This window comes from Plodia interpunctella, chromosome 4 (genome assembly GCF_027563975.2).
Source record: "Plodia interpunctella isolate USDA-ARS_2022_Savannah chromosome 4, ilPloInte3.2, whole genome shotgun sequence".
In the NCBI taxonomy this organism is placed as follows: domain Eukaryota; kingdom Metazoa; phylum Arthropoda; class Insecta; order Lepidoptera; family Pyralidae; genus Plodia; species Plodia interpunctella.
Genome location: NC_071297.1, coordinates 3,986,920 through 4,003,033, shown reverse-complemented (window position 1 = coordinate 4,003,033; position 16,114 = coordinate 3,986,920). Strand labels below are relative to the sequence as shown.

Here is a 16,114-nt window from a genome sequence, read left to right as displayed (position 1 = left end):
CGTTCAACGCTTTACTTCAGAAGCCATACCGAAAATATTTCTCTCATCTCCCTAACGCGCAGGCGCTATCTCCAAACTAAAATTGAATACCAAACGCTTCTTTATAATCAATGAAATAAGGCATAAAATTGATTAAAAGCGTATAGGATTTTTTGCTATTTCCAGTACTTCCTTACCGGTGCCCGAAACCCACCACAATCCTCAACATTCCACTAGAAACACACCAATAACTGAAATTTGTATATTGAATATACAAATAATATACAGTATATAGTCTTTGCTGGCCGCCGGCGTTTGTGTGAATCGAATTTCTAATTTACTTAAAGGCTATATGAACATGTTTCAACCGTTTTTTGATAATAAACAATGTAGCAGAATAAGGTCAAAAATTTAAGATATACCTAACTAATATAGAAAAGTTGTTTTTTCATTTCTCTTGATAGAAAAGTAGGTACTTCATTTTGCTTGCATGTAGGCGATACTTAAAATTAGACTTTATGGTCTAGAGCGTAAAGTACTATATTCGTCTAGAATTTAAAATATTTTTAAATTATGTTTGTTTATTTGTTTTTAAATATTGTATAGTCCATAATTACAAAGGTAGGACACGATAAGGATAATATATGTAGATGACATTTAATACAAATTTGTAAATTTAGGATAATCTGTAGCGTCTCTGTAACTTTTTTAAATTCGTGATAATTTAAAAAAATCATAAAATGGCGGCGGGAACTTCTTATGTCTTGGTATTTGTTGCAATTTGATAATATAATATACCCAGCGTACGGCGCATACGACAATTAATTGCACATACTTTACTATCCATCTCCCATTGAATCATTGTAGACAGAGTAATGAACCTATATGTGAATTATTTGGGAGACCTTACCTACATGAAAGTTGATTAACTCTGAATAAGACGGCTTGCAGTCGTAATCGGGTATTCAATAACTGTCGAATATGTGTAGGTGAGGCGAGTGAAATGCAAAGCGGGTCGTCGGAACAATGCTAGGCGATCCCTAAGGCCGGGCTGATTGCCGCCGTGGTCTGTGCCGGTGGCTGCGAAATGACGAGGTTATGGAACTTTAGCATGGAAGTGGAAGGTAATATGGCCTTTTAATTAACAGCATTCTCCATTACCAGCACTGTCCGGCTAGTAAGTTGAGTGAGAATGTATTCAGCATTGAGTTCGCCATTTGTCTGTAAGTATGTTTATACTTGGAATAATAAAGTCTAATAAATTCATTTTCAAAATGGTCGGAAATACCACTCAAATAAACTTAACTTATAATGAAGAATCAAAAGAAGTGGCTATTATCATATTAGCAAGGCTGTTTCTTGCGTGAGAATGAGGCGTGATAATATGTATGTTGTATGTAAAATAAGTGTCTGTGGTTATTTTAATTTATGATTGTATCTCCTGCCCATAATGGGTTGTCGAGCCGACTGATGCCACCCTATTACAGAAATCCCTTTAAAATGATCGTGTTTAGACGTACTCGTAATTCAATCGGAATTTAAGGGCCCGTAATTCATTGTAATTTGTAATTCATCAGTTTTGTTCGAGCTGATGATACATTGTTTTGTTCAAAGGAGTCTTCCAAAGGTCAATCCAATTTTTAATCAATCCAAAAATTCTATCACGATAACGCAAACTTATTTAAAGAGAATATATGCATTTTTTTTGCATCGAATAATCATTTTGTACTTTGAATTATCAATGTGTGATTGATTATATTACTACTGAATAATACTACTTATGCAATATACATATATTATACACTAAAAAAATTATGAAATAAATGTTTTCACATGTGGTAATTCGGTCCGTCTACAATGATTATTCCATTTTCCTACAATAGCACATCTCTCAAAATTAATTGCAATTACATACATTATCATGACAGGGGTGACCGTGACATTATACGCGTAATTTAATTACATTACATCTTCATTAGATGTGTGACAAAGTGGAGTATACAATTGGGGAACACAAAATAGACATAATAAATTATTTTTAGCACTTTTTTCGATGACGAGGGCCCTTTTCAATATGGCTGGAAACTATAAATCCTGAATGGCTTGTTGCTTTAGCCATTTATTGTCGTTTATATTGTTAAGTTCAAATGGTAGTTTAGAAGCAGACTGTATCAAATTATCTAAAATGTACTGTAAAATATTCTCTTTGAAATCATTTTTACGTAGATATTTGTACTGCATAAAAATAGCGTTTCGATGTTTATTTACTGTACCTATTATATAACCCTTGCATACATATAACCTGGCGGTACTTCACGTCCACATTTACTTAATAACCGGGAAAATAAAAATAGGTATCTCTGACTTGATGAAACGTATCGATCAATAAATTTACATTGAATCATAAAAGAAGTACCTAAACAGGTACAAGACGTGACGTACAAAAATGGTCAGTTTATTTTTGCATGAAAAATCGTCCAAACGATATTTCGAGGGAGTCCGCAAAAGTTGGATTGTGAACCATTGTCCAAATGAACATATTATTACGTGCTATTCACAAAATGGCTTTTTGTCAACGTTTATAAAAGTCCTTGTCGTTATGGACAGTCATTTTGGTAAAGGGACGAAATCATTAATATTTTCAAAAAGCTGACCTAACAGACGTTGTCTGTAATTAAATAAATGTACTGAAAGGTTAAGTTTATTGAAAATATATTGAGAATCTTTGAAAGATGGGATTTTTATGCAGCTCTATCTGCTCTATGTGCCAATGCCAATCTCAACCCCTTCTATTCCTCGCCAGTTGTTGCCATCCCTTGACAAACAGGCATACTTTTTAAATTTAGAATTTACCCTGATTGGTAAAATACCATGAATAAAAATAAAAATCTATGCTTTCATTCAATCGAGTTACAGAGAAGCTTTTAGCATCATCCATGTATCGTAGCACCGCTACGCCGCTACGAGACGCTACAAAGTGCGCTACGCCGTAGACGAGACGCGTTGTGTATGTAAATTCCATTTGAAGCTCTCGGGCCCTTCGCAAATTGTTTTGTACTTACTCGTGAATAATATGAGCTTATGTATTTAATCGGTGCTGCTTTTATGCTCGGAAATTAAATTTATTTCTCACTAAAATGATTTATTTGTCAATTGTCTTTCAAAACTGTATTAAACTGCTGCGTACGATTGCTATATTTGGTTTCTTGCATAATTTAGTTTTTACTAAAGCTTAGGATGTTGATGTTATTGTCTATGTATCAATTATTTGTATGTTGTTTGTGACATGATTCGTCGTAGAATAAACCCTCTGAAAACCGAAGGCGATTTATTAAGAATTGAGACATATAAAATTCACAATACACATTAAATCATTACCAACCAATATTCTCACTGTATGTTTTAGAAATGGAAATATATTTTCATTAGTAAATTAAAATAAATTTAATTATAAATTCTTTTTAGTATATCAAAATTAATTCAATTATAAACTCTTCTTGCCACTACCGCAAAAGCTCTAAAGAACAAACAGAGCGCGTTATCTTACCCAACTATGTAGTGCATCAGAGAGGCACGTCTCCGTCAGATTGCGGCCATTACCGCCCAATCTCGCGGATCAACAACCGCTCCGTTTTGCGAGGATTTCTCAGACCTCGTCCAGCCAAACTGCCTCTGTAAGCAGTGCAATCATATCTCTCTATTACGTGTGTTGCCATTTTATAATAGCCACTTGTATTTTGTTGGCACTGTCGCCTCAATACGGGTCTAAATGGATTGCAGTTCATTCACAGATGGTGGAATTGTAATGGAGTTTATTTTCACTTATTACCTGGCCCGGCTTCGCACGGGGTCGGTTGTGGTCACGGGGTCACGTTTTTTTAACCCTTCGGGAATAAATTGTCTAGGTAACAGTGAAAACTTCATCATAATCCGTTGCGTGGTTTAAAAGAAAAACGTTTATAAGCGAGCAGTTAAAGTTATATAAAATATATGTCTTTTCTTTGGCATATAATGTAACACACCTAAAATTCTTTTAGCATATAAAGAATCAGACATTTCGAAACGACGCTAGAAAGTCTATTTTTCTGAAAGTGCCAAAAATCCTCGGAAAATTAAAATGACTACTAGCACTCACGGTAATTACCAAGCTGCCACTTCGCGAAGTGATCGAGTCAAGTCGCATACACTGTGTTACCATGAGTCTGCATGATTATTGTCACCTTTAGCTACCAGATTGAAATAGATAACTAACGATAACAATAACAGTAAGTAGCACAAAGGTCATCACACTCCACACCCTGTACAAGTGCACAGATATATAAGATCGAATATCTATTTACAAAAACTCGCATTAAAGCCATTTGAAATTCACATGTGCATTTCGAGTTCATTATAAAACCCATTTTTTCAGTCGCGATCACTGCTTTTATAGCAATAAATTCAATTCAATAAAGAGTGAATATTACACAATTCGTGATTCACAAGGAAAATATAAAGCTAATTATATTATTTCGCTATTCAACTCGAATATGCTGAAATGGACTGAGTAATAAAACGTTTATTAATCCAATGTTTCGGATGTCCGATGTTTAAGTGTCGTTTATCTCCGTATTGTATGTATCCCAATTTTCTTCTAATAGATTAATATACTTACACATACATTAATCATATTTCCTCATACCAAATAATCTAAAGAGCCATTCCTTGTGTCTTTATCCCATAATACGCGTATTTATTGATCTGGAAGAGATAAAATCAAACGGATTGAGTCGAGCTCTGAAAATATGTCTGGTGAAATATGAAAAATACTCCAATGATTTCGTGGACTGCCTCTCACTTGAACGATAATCGTCTACTTAGCTTGGTTATATTCGAAAAATCTTCTGTGAGTAGTTAATGTGTGTAGTGTATGAACAATTTCAATTGATACCTACCCAAAAATATTTTTATTTGTCAACGAAAAGCGAAGAGGGTTTTAAGCTTAAAGGTGACAATCTCGATTTATGTTAAAAAATTTAACATCCGTTTCTTACTAGAAAACTAAGCCAAAGAAAAAAGGGTAATGGTGAATAATATTTGTAGGACAAATTAAATAAAAACCACGCGATATGTACTAAATACCAAGTTATCTGTCAAGCAGGATAGTTGCACACTGGATGTCGTATCGTGGCGAGGTGCGGACGCGGCAGCAAATAGTTTCCGCTGTGTAGCATGCGGCGAGGATGTCATCCGGTGTCCTAGGTGAACGACAAAAGCGGCAAGACAGCGCGGCGCAGCGTCTATGATATATTATAATATATATATGTGTTTATTTGTAACCTATGTTGTTTCTGTAATGACTTACACGCGCACAGCGTAGTATCGCTTTTTGAAGCTTTCCATCGCTCACCTCGAAGCCCGTGTGAGCTACGGATGTCACATGCAACGTCGTGTGCCACTTTCACGCCCGCACGTGTCGCTATGCGGTTCTGTATGTCGAACGGAAGGCCACTATGTAACGAAACTTTTTCAATTCATGCTCTGTATATGGACAACTCTGTTTTAAGAGTTGGCTGGTGATATGTTAGTGTCATTGAATTGTGTTTCGTATCGAAATAGTATATATCGTATGGCGACCTTTAGTTTGGGTTAGACTAAATAATAATCTAATTCGATTTGCAATAAAATGTCTAGTGATAGTTATTGATCCTGATAATTTTATTATTAAATATCATTATTTTGCCCTAACTGAAAATACGAATAGATTTATAGGGATTAGGAAGTATACTCATAAGTCGATTTTATATAGAGGTATATGTAAAACCCTTGGTAACACCTGTCCCAATCTCGTTCGACTTATTCCGGCGTGGATCGTTTAAAAAATACTAGCAGAACTAAATGTACTTGGGTACTTTCAATTACTTATTTTTGTAACGTAAACTTCATAACGTCCGCTAACTGTCAACATATTGAAACTTTTAATGCCTCGTTATACCTAAAGGTACTTTTCGAATTAATTCAACGCTATCCCACTGCATAAAAATCTCTCAACTTCGATCATAAACGTAATGCTTTTCGTTATTAAGAGAGTAAAGGTTCGTGATTGGGACCTGATATTATTTTATGTTCCATCCGTTACAGTTACGTTTAGGGCTGAAGCATCACTCAGTCCGAGTTTGAAAGTAGAAAGGCGGCGAGAAAGGCGCGAGTCGCGTGCGAGAGCGGCACATGTAGCGCACGCGCGGCGGCACTCCGCGCGACGCTTCCGCCGCGGTCGCTCATGCCACACTCCCACAGACTATAGGAGATCGCGATCGCGATAACGGAACAACCGAAACTTGCGATGCCAAACTTGTCAAGTTAAATTAATGATGTGTTCAGTGTGTGAAGAGAAAAGTGTGGCGGTTAGGTTGAGGTGAGCTCGCGATGCGCCGCGTGCCGCGGTCTGTCGCGCGATGATCGCGCGTCGCACGCGTGGCGCGCGTTCCTGTCGCCTGCACGCGCGTCCTGTCGCGCGCCTTTTGATCATTCCCATAGTATTCACTATCGCAAGAGCACAGTAAGTAACTTCGAAAGTAAAACTTTAAGATAGTTTCTAAAGTTTGAAAGTTGTCGCTGAGAATAAATAGGTTTTCACTGGTTTAATTGAAAATAATAATTATATTGATCTAGATGTTTCTTATTCAATGGTACCTATTCAAAATTCGATCATTACTTAAGTATATAAATTTAACCAACTTTTTCGCAAGATTCGCGCTGTATCTAATTTGAATTTCAAATACTTTTAGGAAACTTAATAAATACAACTTAGAAAATTTGATTAAAAGAAAACAAATACTCTAATAATCGTCGTTATCGATCTATTTGGTTTGACAAAATTAATAATTTTTATATGGACTCGCCGTAATTAAATTTTTCTACAAGAATTTTAATAGTCTACGTAAAAAAGACCAAATGTAACCAATGAAAATAATTTGAAAGCTGAAATGTAGGCCAGTATAGTTCATGAATAGTTTTCGTGAAGATTTTCGGCAAGGCATATTTGTGGCGACGGCGGCAGCCGTCGGCAAGTAGCGCCGCCACAAATATTCGCATCTCGCTTTCATTGTTAACGTTTACCGTTTTGTAACTACCTTTGATTGCTTTAATATTCACTCCAACAATTTAATTGACACTGATTTCAGTACTTCGTTTTATAATTTTCATTAGAAGTTTTTATTGTTTTATTTCTATGAAATTAGTTTCTTTGACATCATCCCATTTTCTTGAATTTACTCTCAGCTGTGATGCCCCAAAATTATTAAATTTACTGTCCAGGATCAACGGACCCTGGACTTACTTGCTTTAAATAAGGTTCAAAGTACATCGAAGGTAGAACTTAAAAGGGAATTGTTGAAATTACCGAAATATTTCACTAGCCAGCCAACCTCCAGGAATGCACGCTCATTCAAAATATGTTTGAGAAGAGTGTTTAATTTCAGAATAAACAGATTTTTCCATATATTAAATACCTATGATAAGATCGACACTTTTCTCAACATGCAAATACTAGCTTTTACCCCCGTAACGTTCCCATGGGAACGGTACTTTTTTCCCGGACAAAAGTAACTTGACGTATAATGTGCGAAACGCAGCCCCAGCCCCCGGATGGACAAACAATTTCGGTTTTAGTTTAGGTTGGGCCCTTTTTGTACAATTTCATTTATGTTTCATGTAGCAAGTAGAAATCCCTATCCTGCAATCGTGTCTATATATGGTTTTTTTTTTCACTGCACTTTTTATATACCTAATAAGAAAGGAACATGTGGAAAGAAAATGTGGCAGGACAAAAAAATTGACATAGTATTTGAAATATTCTTAGTTGCATTACCTATCCAAATCTGCATAAAAGTGCTTTAAAGTTTTCTAATAATTTAGACTCCTAACCAAAAATTGTTCGTTCACGTGAAGGAAGTCGCAGGCATCAGCTAGTATGGTAATATGTACACAAATGAACTTTTAAACAGCAGTCTAATTTTTTGGCAAGTATGGATGACGGCTTATATTTACATATCCAAAGAAATCTACAAAAGAGAATGACAAAATTGGCGGATCAGTTGATCGAACTTTGTAACGAAACTCGAAAGTTTGTTTCTTTTTCACTGTAATATTTTTGGAAAACTTGGCTGGTATTTAAAAAGCCACCTTGTATACACTACCTAGGCCATCCGAAGGCTAGATGGGCCGACGATGATACTACCTAGTATATATTTCAAAAATATTTAATTACACAGGAGCGAACGTCTGAGCGCGTTCGACCGGCTGGAGAACGTCACTCACACCGTCACGAGGATCCTGGACGGCTACGACATCAGGCTTCGGCCCAACTTCGGGGGTGAGTTCAACATTCTCTCTATCATTTTACTCATATAATCTATGGATATCGCTCACCAACCCACAGTAATTAACTTCTCATATATTGTTCTCTTTATACTATACTAGCTTTTATCCGCGACTTCGCCCGCGTCAAATTAATATCGCGCCTTTTAATGAATGCGACAGCGCTTTTTCTTCTGACTTATTTTAAAAACATCTACCATTTTTTTAATTCACTTACTACTAAGAGTATGTTTACCAATTTTCAGCTTTTTATCTTGAAAATTGTATTAAGTCCCATACAATTTTTCACCCCCCCCCCCTTTTGAAGGGGTTGACGGTTAATTTTCGGAAAAATCTGAAATACGTGTTCATTAATTTGTTATAACCAATTAAAATCCAAATGTTCAAGTCACTAACTTCAACGGTGTAGAACTTTCATATAAAAGTTTTTCACCCCTTTCGGGTTCCTCTTATAGTGCTCATCTACACTCCCCAGGAAATCTACATGCCAAATTTCAACTTCCTACGCCCAGTAGTTTCGGCTGTACGTTGTCTACGTGTTGTTGTATTCAGTCAGTCAGTCATTCAGTAACGGAAACTTTTACATATTGATGATTTATTGGATAATGGCTAGTATCTATTAATTTGCCTACCAGGTCGAGAAGAAAAAGCAAGAGAAAATCAATATACTTACGATACGACACTTTTGAAAATGTAGTTACGAAATCTTAAACTTACATCATCCGAATAATATTTGTGGGTCCCATATTTGATTTTGCGAAACAGAATTTCAATTATCTTTGCTGCAACTGCATCGGTATGGAGACGAGCATGCAATATGAATGTAATCATACTACTCATATCACACACCTCTGCACGTATTCAGTAACTGCAATGAAAACATGATATTCCAGAAACTGTATTACGTAACATGATAGCATTCTGTATTGCAAATGCTGCAGTCTCCGGGCCGTAAAGAATAATATGAATCGAATTTAGTAGGTAAATGCGGACGGTCAGCGTTTTCGATGCCTGTGTCTTGTTTTGTAGCTTCGTGTACAAAATGTTATTGCTTTCAGGCGACCCGCTGTTTGTAGGGATGGATTTAACAATCGCAAGTTTTGACGCGATTTCAGAAGTCAATATGGTAAGTCCATATTAATTTTATGCAAAGAAAGTAACTATCTTATCTTTAGGAACGCTGGCAAACTCAATTAAGCAAAATTGTAAGGTTTTTATAGCTGCCGCAACTCTTAAAGTGAATTTACGTTTCAGGTTCTAAGAAACCAATCTGATATAGGTACTATATAACTCATATTCGACCTTCACGTGCATATACTAATACGGGAAAATATGAAAATATTTTTTCCTAAATTCAAGTGCCAACATTAAAGATTGATTGATAACGGCGCTGTCTATCGAATTTTCACCGTCGACCTTGCGTTTTCGAGAAGCTCGAGCGTTTTGGGTCGTCAAGGACCGTGCTCGAGTTCGTCTATGGTGATTCATTAAGATTTTAATAGCAAATGGGAGCAAGGCCGCGGCTCTTGACACACATCGTCGTTGACCGAGGGGCGTAGTGCTGACTCGCCAATCGATGCCGCCTTTACGTGCCGCCGCCACTCGCGACCGCCTCTGCTTAGGTCGCCGCCCACTCCTCTTATATACTACTTGTTTACACCTTACTACCGTGTACATTAATATTAGTTATATAAATATCCAGGTTTTAAATTCACAACCTTTAGAATTGTCGTAGTAGTTGTTTTTAATCGATTTTCTGTTTAATATTATTTGGATTTTTTTTACGTGAACGGCAAAACGCGATATAATTTGCTAGGTTTATTTTTCCAATGATGACCACGTGCACTTCGATGTTTTTACTTTAAAATGTTATGTGTTATGTTTTAATGTGTTGTTATGTTTTTTCAGGATTACACAATAACACTGTACCTTAATCAATATTGGAAAGATGAAAGGCTAGCCTTCGGGCTCCCAGACGAGGTTTTGACATTGTCTGGTGACTTCGCCGATAAGATTTGGGTTCCGGACACTTTCTTTGCTAACGACAAAAATAGGTCAGTGTGGACAATCATATCTTATTGAAATAAATAAAACGAAGAAAATATATTCGCGAATAATAATAATTTGTTGGTTTATAATTTGTAAAAGTATAATAGATGTAATTCTAAAGCATTATCTAATCTCAGTCTTTCATACATAGTATGACCCAAAGATGTATGTATGTTTATCGTATTTTACAGACAATTGTAACATTTAGGTACTCAAACGACACTTTAAATTATGTTATACAGGGTATAACATAATTTAAAGTGCATATACAAGATACCTATACACATAAGTGGTTGGATAGAAGATATGATACATTAGGTAGATCCTTTATGCGAAGTTCAAATTAATATTAACACTTTTAAAGAGGATTCGTAAGAATGTTTTTGTACTCGTTCGTTACAGTGGATACGATAATTTGGTGCTTCACATAAAGGATCTACCCAAGTACCATATCTTACCACTTCATTTATATATAGGTATTTTGTAACATTTCAATTTGATGCACGAATGTTGAACCTTGCAGTTTCCTGCACGACGTGACCGAGCGCAACAAGCTGGTCCGGCTCGGCGGGGACGGCAGCATCACGTACGGCATGCGGTTCACAGCCACCCTTGCCTGCATGATGGACCTCCACTACTACCCACTCGACAGCCAGAACTGCACCGTCGAGATTGAGAGCTGTGTGACTCATACACTTGTAATAGATCATCGGCCGGGCTTCTCTCGCTTTGCTTGGCCAATCCACGTCACTTACATTTTGTATAGGACCAAAATGTCAAAATTTTGCAACATCTTCAAGCCTTTTTGACCCCTATGTTGTGCCTTCACTTACATTAACTGAATTTCTCTCTTGCGCAGGAATCACGTTCGGAATTTTTAAGCAGGCGTACCTACATCGAATTATCGACGCATTTTCACGCTAAAAGCTTTTTGACATTAATTTGCTTTAACAGTAGACTGTTTCCCTCAATACTTCATACCCTTTGCACTGTCGACGTTGATGTCATAATCGAAGAATGTCGTCGCTTCATAAAATTGACCTTGCAGATGTTATGTTTTCTTCCGTTCAATTTTACGAATATGGAATAAATATTAGATTTTGTGTGGTGTCGTGGCTAAATCAGTCGTAAATAATATTGCAAGTGATTTATCATCATCAGCTTTTTGAAAGAAATATATCAAATTGTCCAAATTAAAACATAATAAGAAAAAGTATATTTTAGTTAGAATGTAACGGTGCCACAAACCACATACAGGGTCGCCAGCATGCTAACTTGCCGCATCTCTATACAGATGGTTATACAGTGTCAGACGTGGTGATGTACTGGAAGGAGACGCCTGTACGAGGAGTCGAAGACGCTGAGCTGCCACAGTTCACTATACTGGGCCACGAGACTAATGACAGGAAGGTGTGTGAATATTTTTATAACCTATACCTAAATGACGTTAATGCTGCGCCGTTGTCCAATTTCATACACAATGAAGAACAAAGTCTTTATAAGAACGACCCAACCGTCCAAGTCGCAGACTTATATATTAACCTCAAGAGCAAAGTTTACGTTTGTGAATACATTTGACGTTTTTGTTGAACTATGGAATACATACGTATCTCTAGAATTTATTTATCATATCAATTGTATTCTATGGTTTAAAGTAGTTTAAAACCTGATTTTTGTTTTATAATCTCAATAAGTTTTAAAATAATTTGGTGTACTTATTTTCCTTATTCCAAATTAAATGGCTTTATCCCTAAGTTTGCCAAGCACGATCGTTAATAGGCTTACATTCCAAAAGAAACTTAGCAACTTCAAAGTAACAGTTTTGGGTGAACGATCAGCGGGACGACATTTTAGGAAAACTTTTGCAAAAGCAGAATTGAAACCTTTCGTGTGTACCTAATAGTAACTTTAATCATTACCTTATACAACAATTAAAAGTTAGTCGATAAAAAAATATAAATATAGGAATAGTAATTTGTTAAGTCAAGTTACTGTTAAAGAGTGCGTGACTGTGAAGAAGTATTTAAATCTATGGCTCATCTTTTGTCATCTCTATTTAGCCTCTTCTCCTGCATCATAGAAGATCTTAATGAGTTAAATGACATAAACAAAAGTCAAAACTAATTCCTATGTACCTGGCAAATTCCAGGAGAAACTAGCGACAGGCATATACCAGCGGCTCTCGTTGAGCTTCAAGCTGCGCAGGAACATCGGCTACTTCGTGTTCCAGACCTACCTGCCTAGCATCCTTATTGTCATGCTGTCCTGGGTTTCATTCTGGATCAACCACGAGGCCACCTCTGCAAGAGTCGCGTTGGGTGAGTCGAAAGGAGAATTTCATTATAATGTAGTTCACATTTTCTTATGTTATTGCTATTTGTAAAAAACATTCAGTCTCAGGTTACTGATACCTGTAAACGTGAAGTTATAATGTAATATAGTAGCTTAACTACTTGTTTACGTTAGTGCAACAAGAGGAGCAGTAATAACTAAGCCTTATTCCAAAGATTGAAAAGAGTTTCTTAAGAGGCAACAAAAATTTAACATCTGTTTTCGAATCAACGTCTTTGTGTCTGTACTTTATAGGCATAACAACTGTACTGACGATGACGACAATAAGCACTGGAGTGCGCAGCAGTCTTCCGCGCATCTCCTACGTTAAAGCCATCGACATATACCTCGTCATGTGCTTCGTGTTCGTGTTCGCCGCTTTGCTGGAGTACGCAGCAGTCAACTACACGTACTGGGGCGCGCGGGCAAGGAAGCGCGCCAAGTTAAAGAACAGGGACTTGTCCACTAGCACGAGTATGGAGAAGGACTTGAAGTGTTCTGGTAGGTGTTCTTTACTTGAATATTGAATGTGGACTTTTAATGTTATTTTTTCCACTTCGATAAACTAAACCTATTTTAAATCTGAATGCATGTAGATATTTAATAATGAACATTCGGTAGACATAGTATTTGATGGATATCATGTATGCTTGCATAGAATTTTAGATTTGTACATAATATTTTGTTTGGCAGGTTCTAGATCACCAGAAGAAATAATAGCCCTTCGGGAGTGCACTAGCAGTACAGGGCGAGTGTCTCCTCTTCTGGGGCTCCGGTCCAAGCCGCTGCCGGTGACGGCAGGAGCTCCGCCCTCGCTGAGGTTGCAGCGAGACCACACACATCTACGATACCGAAACCGACCACACTCAAGGAACTCTAAAAGTAAATATTTTATACATTAGATATAAGAAAATGTTCGATCCATTTATTTATTTAATTTACAATGTTTAATAACAATAATGTGTTGATGTTGGTAACATTTGCGTTGTGTTATATCCCACTTCTGATATTAGAGCGTCTTCTCTCGAACCTCTTGTGATGAGTGATGGTGGTGAGACTGCGCGGGGCAGCCCAAGAGTGGGGGAAGGTAGCCGCTGTGAACGACGCATTGAGCCCGTCAAACGATGACTCATGTCCAACGAAATTATTGTGTTTACTCTTCAAATACAAAAGTAATAATGAATCATTCTGTTCGGTGCCGTTGCCTTTTAAATGCGACTCCCCACCACGCCCTCCTTGTTTAAAACCGCATCTGCAAAGTTATAAACAAGTGCACGTGTTGTTTTGACGGAAGTTGCAGATTCAAGCCGCACGAGTTGATTAAAATTGTAGTAACAATAGTTATAATAATTGATTACATAATTAATTTAAATAATAATTAATTTCTATTAAATGTTGCTGCGCTATCATGAAAGTAAAATTAAATTGCATCATAGTAAAACATTTGTTCCATCGAGTTACATTGTAAATACATTGATATTTTAGACACAGTTAGACACTTTCATTCCAAGTAGATCTAAAACAAAATATTTACTTTCAGATGGTTCCACTGGCAAACCTAAGATGATGCACGCCCTCCGTCGCGGCGCCACCGTCATCAAGGCCTCTATGCCCAAGATCCGAGACGTCAATGTCATAGACACGTACTCCCGCGTCATCTTCCCCGTCTGCTTCCTCCTCTTCAACGCCGTCTACTGGGTATTTTACATATTTGACTGAAGCTAATGTTACAAGTTGAATGGTGGCTACCGTTTGGCTGGCTAACAGCGATAGCGCAACATCAGGGTTTATGTGTAACAAAATCTATCACATATGATGTACGTTGCAGTTCGTTAAGCGAATTATTTGTATTATTGTAAGGACTAGTTTAAAATTAAAGCAATACGATATAAAAATCATTAAATACAAAATGGAAGTCCCATCGACAAGTGAAAGCATTTAATATTATTATTTCCAAAAAGTGTTCATTTATTTATTGAACACCACCTGTGAGATGAGCTATGCAAATATTTTTATAACATTAAATAAATTATTAAGTGTACATGGCGTGCCAAAAATGAGGTCAAGTTAGATTTTCTGTAGACTTCAACGTCATAGTAGATATAGCATATCGCAATGTTATGATAACGAAACTGCCAAAATCATAACCTAATTAAGCGCAACAAAAATTCGTTTTGATGCTTCTTTTTATGAATTATCTGTCCTACTAGATATCAATTGTTCTATAAATAAAAAGAACATATAATAAAGAAACTTTAAGTATTATTAAAATAGATAAGGACGTACTTATGTAACAGTCTTTGCAATGTTAAAGTATTTCAAGTATTAGTAGGTATGATCGGCGGATTACAACACGAAAATAACCTAAAAGCAATGAACTATTTCGTTAATCTAAGTACGTATTTGAAATGTACATTAGGTGTTCCAATTCGTTGTAAATAATATAATAAATCTATCTTTATAGCATGGACGTTGTGGAGAACTGTAGTTAAATTGATGTTTACATTAGAAAATGATTGCAAGCCAATAGTTTATGATAAGAAACGTTGTAAAAATAAAGTTTATTATCGATTGTTTGTAGTTTTATTATAACGACGCCCCCACACTATCGGCGAACTCGGACAAGATGAACAGAACTTTGCAGTTTGTACGTGTACTTTTATTTACTGTAATTGAAAACCAGCAATGTATACCGAATCTGCCAAAGTTGGACAAACTAGTCCGCGATAGTGTGGAGCCTTTATAATAGCTTAATATATTATCCAGTTTGGAATTTAGAGGTGCAGCTCTTAGAGAGCTGCAAGCAATAAAACGAATATATTAAAACTTCATAAAAATGACCATCAAAATTCGTTTGACAAACACTTATCATGTTAACTGAATCGATGAGGAAACAAGGGCTGATTATACTAAAGTTTACATTGATATTCTTAACTGATGACTATTACATAAAAAAAAAATAACATAATTGAACGCTCACAATATATAATGGGATTTTTAACATATAAGTAAATAAATGTGTCAAAAGCTATTTAATAAAAGAATTAAGCGTAGCGTTTTTCGAAACATCTGACGCCATCTATGACCCACGAGTCGAGAAAAGTTATATAGGTTGTTCGTTAAAACGATGTTTTCCCTTCAACCCTACAGCAACGCCCTCTGTAGTAAATTTTCCAAATCAAATCTGCGGTGGTGTTGTAATAAAGCTGTTCTTTTTGATATGATTTAATATAAATTCAAACATTTGGATGGCGCTAGGTGTTTAACACGCATGCGATGCAACAATATAATATCAGTTATTGAATGTAAATTAAACACTAGTAAACAAAATCTAATCAAAAACATGATGATAACGTGAAATATAGACCAAAACATGACCAATTTAAGAATATCATCA

The 16,114-nt window shown here is 36.3% G+C and overlaps 1 protein-coding gene and 1 long non-coding RNA gene across 2 annotated transcripts; one reads left to right on the top strand and one right to left on the bottom strand.

Annotated features, from left to right (window-relative positions):
- Nucleotides 1-6,214: 6,214 nt before the first annotated feature.
- Lcch3 (Ligand-gated chloride channel homolog 3) lies at nt 6,215-15,445 on the top strand. Its single transcript, XM_053744490.1, has 10 exons — nt 6,215-6,517; nt 8,232-8,332; nt 9,396-9,463; nt 10,246-10,391; nt 10,910-11,067; nt 11,681-11,796; nt 12,536-12,704; nt 12,973-13,218; nt 13,411-13,599; nt 14,258-15,445. The coding sequence occupies exons 1-10, from the start codon at nt 6,414-6,416 to the stop codon at nt 14,434-14,436; spliced, it is 1,476 nt and encodes a 491-aa protein (XP_053600465.1). The 5' UTR covers nt 6,215-6,413; the 3' UTR covers nt 14,437-15,445.
- Nucleotides 13,621-14,380, bottom strand: LOC128669581 (uncharacterized). The gene is made up of 2 exons (XR_008404660.1): nt 14,252-14,380; nt 13,621-13,969 (listed from the first exon to the last, which is right to left on the bottom strand). It is a non-coding gene; the product is annotated as an uncharacterized LOC128669581 (long non-coding RNA).
- Nucleotides 15,446-16,114: the final 669 nt, after the last annotated feature.

Excerpts from the sequence above, each read along its gene's own strand:
- Lcch3 (XM_053744490.1), top strand. The coding sequence starts at position 6,414 with ATGATCGCGCGTCGCACGCGTGGCGCGCGTTCCTGTCGCCTGCACGCG. Across the intron at positions 6,518-8,231 it reads TTCACTATCGCAAGAGCACA|GAGCGAACGTCTGAGCGCGT; the intron begins GTAAGTAACTTC and ends TTAATTACACAG. Across the intron at positions 10,392-10,909 it reads TTTGCTAACGACAAAAATAG|TTTCCTGCACGACGTGACCG; the intron begins GTCAGTGTGGAC and ends TGAACCTTGCAG.